Genomic DNA, 6,884 nt, shown 5'->3' on the forward strand with positions numbered 1-6,884 from the left:
CTTATTCTACTGAGCCATCTCCCCAGCCCCTTCTTTTTTAGTTTTAGAGATAAGGTTTCCCTACGCAGTTCAGGGGGGCCTTGAACTCACTTTGTGGCCCAGGCTGGCCTTGAACTCGCAGTGATTCTCTCGCCTCAGCCTCCTCAGTGCTGGGATTACAGAAGTGCACCACTACGCTCAGCTTCATTTCCCAAGCAATCGGCCACACCCCCTCCCAGTGTCCTCTGCGTCCCACCCTGCATGCTCATCTCTCCTGGGAGGAGATAACATCTCTCAGACACCCTCTGGTGTCACCTGCTCAACAAGCCTTTCCCAACCACCAAGTTGGAAAAGCTCCTCCCAGCCTCTCTGGTCCTGTGTCCCACCGGCACAGCACATGTCCCTTTTCCAAGTTGTCTTTATTTGGTTATTTGTTTCACCCTCCCAGCCCTCACCCCAAAAATGTGAGCCCCCAGAAAACGACAGTGGTGGCCCTGGCCTGGTCTCTGCCAAGGGCCCCATGTGCTTCCTTGGGCTCAGGCTGGAAGACTCCCTCCTGGCTAGGGAAAGGAGGTTGGCCCTAATCAGCCTGCCCACAGACACAGGAAGACAGGGCTTTTTTGAGCGAGCCCTTGACAGCCCCCCAAGGTGAAGATGCTGCAGCCCTCACCTTCTGGGGGCTCCTCTTGGCTCTAGGAAGCTCCTGGGGACTGCACAGGCTGGCAGGGTGCGAGGTGGGGGCCTGGGCCCCTGGGCAGGGGACCAGGGTGTTCTTGGCCTGGGCAGAGTGCCATCTCTCCAGAGGGATGCCCTGAGTCGTGGGGGCTTGGTTTTCCCTGCAGAACACAATATAGGTCTTCATTGATGGGGTGACAGGACTCTTTCTGGGAGTAGGAACTTGGGGTGGCACTGGGGGTGCTGCCAGGGAGAGCTGCTTCCCACGGGCACAGTCAATGATGAAAGTCACATGTGCCTTGGGGATGGCCTGGGGTTGGGCTGGCTTCCCACCTAGAAGGAAGGAAAGGACCACAGGTTTGTGTTGGCACAGCACGGCTCACTCGGCTCACTTCATTCAATTTTTGCAAAGATGAACCCGGGCATGGTGGCTCCTGCCTGTAATCCCAGCACTGGGGAGGCTGAGGCAGGAAGATATTGGAGGTCAGCCAAAACTACAAGAGAGATGCATAGATAGGACGGTTGATTGGGTCTTTAGGGGTTCAGCATGGGAGAGACCTAAGAGATTTTCTTTTATTTTTTGATTGTTTGTCAGAGATAGCATCTTGTTATATAATTAGGGTGTGTGTGTGTGTGTGTGTGTGTGTGTGTGTGTGTATGTGTAACCTGGGATTGAACTCAGGCCCTTATGCTTGCCAGGGGAAGCACTTACTCTACTGAGCCATCTCCCCAGCCCTGGGCTGGTCTTCAACTTACTATGTATTCCAGGATATCCTTGAACACACAGGGGCCCTCTTGCCTCAGCCTCCCCTCCCCAAGTGCTGGGCTTACAAATCATTTATATTTTTGTTTTGCTTTTCAGTGCTGTGGATGAATCCAGGGCCTCCTGCATGCCAGGCAAACGCTCTACACTCAGCTGCACCCCCAACCCCAGCCTGAGGTCCCATCCTGCCTGCCCCCTTTGTCAGCCATGGGCCTTCCACGCCTTTGTCTCCAAGCTCCTCCACTGACTGCCCAGCAGCTACCCAGGATCTGATTAAAACACGTCTGGGTGGGGCCTGAGATCTGGCCTTTCTCACAAGCACCCAGGGGGCCACTCTGCCTGCTGGCCCAAGGTCCTCAACGAGAGTGCCTGCTATGGACGAGGAAACCAAGGCTCAGCTTGCACAAATGGCATCTTCAGGAACCATGATGGTACGTCTCCTAAGTAATTTTTTTTTTCTCTCTCTCTCTTGCGCACGCGTGCGTGTGTGTATGTGTGTGTGTGTGTGTGTGTAATAGGGCCTTTGCTTTGAGCAATATCCTCTGCCGTTCATTGACTAATTTGCTAAATTGGCCTCCAGCTGCAGTCTCCTGCCTCAGCCTCCCAGAGTGCTGGGACTACTGGTACGCACCAGCAAGCCCAGCACTGCTTCTCGCCTTGGAGAACCCTACCTGTGCCTGGGTCATCTGCCTGAGGATCCCTGCTCTGTCTTCACCCTCCCCGCACCACCCAGCTCAGAGTCCAGAGCTCAGCAGAAGTGTGAAGGAACCGATCCACCGATATTACCAGTGAAGCCAGGGCCAGAGCAGGGCTATCTGAAGCCCAAGCCTTGGGCCAGGAGACGGCTCAGTAGAATAAGCGCTTGCCCGGCAAGCACGAGGGCCTGAGTTCAATCCCTGGTTCCGCCAAAAAAAAAAAAAAAAAAAAAAATGAAGCCCAAGCCTATGCTAACTTTTTATCCGGGTCTCGGCACTCTGGGAGGCTGAGGCAAGAGGATCACTGGTTAGACAGCAGCCTGGGCAATTTAACAAAAGCTTATCTCAAAATAAAAGAGGACTGGAGTGGTAGTTTAGGGTAAAGGCCCTGGATTCAATCCCAGAACCCCAACCCTCCAAAAAAAGATAACTTTTCAGGTTCCGAGAGTGACACGCCTAGCCTTGTAATTACATGCTCTTAATATTACAAGAGGGGGACACCCCCTTGGGCCACCCTCGTGTCCCCCTTTTGTACAGGTTCTTTCTCCCAATGAATATATTCTGCTCATAACCTCCGTAAAAAAATAAAAAATTATAAGAACTGGGGAGGAAATTTACACGCTGGCAGGTTGCTTAATACCAGAACGGAAGGAACCCGACTACGCTTGAGAACCCCAGCAGCTCTGAATCCCGTCTGCCCAGAGCCCTGAGCCCCGAGCTCCTCTCACCAGAGACGGTCTCCAGGTCTACAGTGTCTTTGAGCATGCTTCTCCAGTTCCTGGGGTCTTCCGAGGGGGCCATGCCGAGCTCTGGCAGGAGGGGACTGGTGTTCGGCCACCTCCTCCAGGGTGTGGCTCCTCCGGCACAGGACAAGACCTCTTATATTCACCAGATCCGGATCCGCTGAGTGAATTCCACCCTGAGCCACAGGAACTGGCCTGGAGCAGTCAGGGGATTGCTTTGATCAACAGGGCTATGTCAACAGGATTATTGTTGGGACCAGGGCGCCAGCTTCCTATAAACAGGCCTTGTCTCTTTCCAGGCCAGCTGCCCCCGGCTCACACCGTTCTCTAGAATCTCCTCAGTTTCTCAAAGCTTCCTCCTTATCTGGCTGCTTCGTCAGTTTTTTTTTTTGTTTGTGCTCTAAGAACTACCTGTAACCTTCCAGGTGCAGCTTACCTCTGATCCTGGCACTCTGGGAGGCTGAGGCAGGAGGATCACAAGTTGGAGGCCAGCATGGACAGCATAAGACCTGGGGCAATGTAGCAAGACCTTGTCTCAAAACATAAAGAGCTGGGAGGGGCCAGTGAGATAGCTCAGTGGATTAAGCGCCTGCTTCAGCAAGCACAGGGACCAGGGTTTGATCCCCGGTCTCCTGTGCCAGCCCTGACCCCAAGGGTGCACTGTGCCAACGACTAAGTCTAGGCATGGTGGTACAGGACTGTAATCCCAGTGCTGGGGAGACTGAAAGCAGGAGGATCACTATGAGTCCAAGCTGAGTAGTGAGAGACCCTGAATCAAATACATACAAAAAAAGCTGGGGATGCAACTCAGCAAAAGCCCAGAGTTCAATCTCCAACACTATAAAAAAAGAAAGAAAAAAAAAGGAAAGTTGGCATTGCTACATTGAGTGTAAACGGTATCATTTTCATAAATAGGAAGTAACCCCCCCAGGCCTGGGGATGGTGGGCGCATACCTGTAATCCCATCACTGGGGGGGAGGCTGAGACAGGAGGATCACTATGAGTCCCAGCTGAACAGCAAGACCCTGTACCAAAAAAATAAATAAATAAAAAGACTTTTAAAGGGACAAATAAATAAGGATCTGGGGGTGTAGCTCAGTGTCAAGTCCTGGGTTCAGCCCTGAGCACCAAAACAGAACACAATTTTTAAAAAAACTCATGCTTGGTACACAAAACAAAGGTCCTGCCACCACACCGTAGGCCCAGAACCGGTGAGCAGACCTGTGTCCCCAGGGGCCTAGCAGCCAGGAGCAAGCTATGGACTTTGAAGTGTGAGTTTATTCTGGAATCCGAGGGTGCGCCTGTGGTCACGTGGGTCTGGAAGTGGGAGACTTTCCTGGCTGGTGAAACAGACCTGTGGGGGAGGGAGGAGCGCAAGGATGTGAGGACTCCTCCTGCTGTTCTTGGCTTCAGCAGAAGGGCTAAAACAAAACCCAGAATGCTTTCTCTCACTACGCTGCCACAGCATGGTCACTCCTCCTTTTTTGGGTTTTTCCTTGACAGGGTCTCACTATTGTGGTTCAGGCTGGCCTTGAACTCATAATGTAGAGCCCAGGCTAGTCTTGAACTCTTGGTGATCCTCCTGCCTCAGCTTCCCGGGTGGTTGGATCACAAGCAAGCCTGCACCCCACACGGTCACTTCGAACACCAAGAAACAGCTCAGCAGCAGACCCCAGCAGGATATCCCTAATTCAATTCAATTCTGACATGATCTGCCGGCAATGTCAGGGTATGGTCCCCAAGACTGGGGCCCCCTTCAGCTGCCAGTGAGAAGCCCGGATCATACTTCAGCTGTCAGTGGGAAGCCCAGGTAACTGTCTGTGCTCCTGACCCACCAGCTATAAATTGCGGTTTTCACAGCCCCTTCTCGGGTTCAACTGATTTGCTAGAATGGCTCCTAGAACTCCAGCGGGGAGGGGGATCTTCAGTATTGGCGATTGAACTCGGGGTCTGTGCACTTAGCTACATTCCCAGCCCTTTTTTTTTTTATTTTTTATTTTGAGACAGGCTCTCACTCAGTCACTATGAGGCCCCAAACTGGACTTGCATTTGCAGTCTTTCTGCCTCAGCCTCCTAGCGTGCTGGGATTAGAGGTGTGTGCCATCATGCCTGGCTTTCTCAGTTTATTGTCAGGATATCACAGGCTCCATGTAGTGGCGCACACCTGTAATCCCAGCACTCTGGGAGGCCGAGGCAGGGGGATCCTGGCTGGTGGAATTTAAGGCCAGCCCAGGCTGCATAGCAAGACTCTGTCTCAACAAAAGCAAAAAACAAACAAAAGAAAGCAAAAGGGGCTGGGCGTGGTGGCCCATGCCTGTAATCCCAGCACTGGGGAGGCTGAGGCAGGAGGATCACCTGTGAGTTGGAGCCCAGCCTGGGCTACATAGTGAGTTCAAGGCCAGCCTGAACTACACAGTGAGACCCTGTCTCAAAAAAAGGGGTACAGGGCGAGGGAGATGGCTCAGTGGAATAAGCACTTCCCTGGCAAGTGCGAGGGCCTGAGTTCAATCCCCGGATCTGCCAAAAAAAAAAGGGGGGGGGTACAGAGGAAGAGATAAACTAGGCGAGGCCTGCGGGAAGGGTGAGGACCTTACCTGCCCGCTCTAGCTGCAGTGCCCCCTCGGGTGCTCGCTTTGTTCCGCTGTGCAGAGGTTCTCCCAACCCTGTCCTTCAGGTCTTTATGGAAACTTGAATCTTGGACTGCTGTTAAAATGTGATTGGGGCAGATCGCTTCAGACGGTCCACATGGAACTGCAGGACTTAATGTCTGCCCTGCTGGCTTCTGGACTTGTGTTGGTCCCAATGCTTGGTATCCTGCTAAAGGTTCCTTGATATTGGCAGGATTGGAAGATCTGTGCTTCATGTGATTTGCTTCTCATGATAAAAGGCTGAGGTCGTAGACCAACTGCTTGAGTTCATCTGGCCAACTGGGACACTTTATTTGGTCTGAATATTTCATGTAAGAGAAACTGAGTCAACAATAACAAAAAACTCTTTGAGGTCTGTCACAGCTGTGGCCATCCCTACATGTCATGCCCTTCCCAGTGTGGCCTGCGTGGGACAAGAGTGAGGCTGTATGCGAACCGGGGATTGAACTCAGGCCCTTGTGCTTGCCAAGGAAGTGCTTATTCCACTGAGCCATCTCCCTGGCCCCTCAAGTCAGAGGAGCGGGACACACAGCTCAGTGGTAGAGCTCTTGGCTGGTATATATGGGTCCTGGCTGTGATTCCCAGCCCCAAAAAGAAATAATTTGATGGAAAACAAAGGGGCTTGAACAAGAAGGATGAGGGCAAAGATGTAAGACAAAGAGTCCACTGTGATGAAAGCATGCCAATTACCTCATCTCTGCTGGCGGAGGAGGGAAGTCAGAAGCATCCACATCATCATACACTTCTCCCATCTCTAGCAAAAAGAAAAATATTGGAAATTGGCAGAAGAGTTGCTATGTCTTAACTGGCCCAATGACAATTATTGCCAATCTGTGGATTCTTTGTTTCTCTCTAATCTTTTTGCTAAAAAAAGTCAGGAGGAATGCTTTTTCTCTGCACCTAAGCTGCTCCATAGCAAATTAAACTGAAGAGAAGAGTTAAGGAAATCACAAGAATTCTAAGAAATGGCTGAGCATGGTGGCAGGCACATGTCTGTGATCTCAACACTTGGGAGGCTGAGGCAGGAGGATCTGGAGGTGAAAGTCAAGTTGGGCTGCAGAGAGAGTTGAGGGCCAGTCTGAACTAAATAGCCTTATCTCAAAAAAAAAAAAAATCTAAGGAACAATTATAGCTCTGAACATGTAGGTAAGTGTTCCCACTTGCCCAGTACACATAAGGTCTGGGGTTGATCCCTGGTGTCACAAAACAAAGCTTGTGACATTGCTTTGGCTGGTGAGGTAGCTCAGCAGTCTAAAACACCTGCTTAGGCAAGCTTAGGCAAGTGCATTGACTGCATTCGATCCCCGGGCACCACATGCTGCGCCAGCCCCACTCCAAGGGCAGGTTGGGCCAGACACAAAACAACAAATAAATAAATAAA

At 51.6% G+C, this 6,884-nt stretch overlaps 1 protein-coding gene across 2 annotated transcripts; it reads right to left on the minus strand.

The window, feature by feature from the left end:
- Positions 1-422: 422 nt before the first annotated feature.
- On the minus strand, positions 423-3,332 carry Srarp (steroid receptor associated and regulated protein). Of its 2 annotated transcripts, none has more exons than XM_004637768.2 (3): positions 3,292-3,332; positions 2,841-3,050; positions 423-987 (listed from the first exon to the last, which is right to left on the minus strand). In XM_004637768.2, exons 2-3 carry the CDS (start codon positions 2,911-2,913, stop codon positions 560-562), a joined length of 501 nt encoding a protein of 166 aa, XP_004637825.1. In that variant the 5' UTR covers positions 2,914-3,050; positions 3,292-3,332; the 3' UTR covers positions 423-559. The 2 variants fall into 2 exon arrangements, with proteins under 2 accessions (XP_004637825.1, XP_023578351.1); XM_023722583.1 differs by having other exon boundaries at positions 2,841-3,070; positions 3,292-3,321.
- Between the last annotated feature and the right edge of the window lie 3,552 nt (positions 3,333-6,884).

This window comes from Octodon degus, unplaced genomic scaffold (assembly GCF_000260255.1).
Source record: "Octodon degus isolate 3935 unplaced genomic scaffold, OctDeg1.0 scaffold00092, whole genome shotgun sequence".
NCBI lineage: Eukaryota > Metazoa > Chordata > Mammalia > Rodentia > Octodontidae > Octodon > Octodon degus.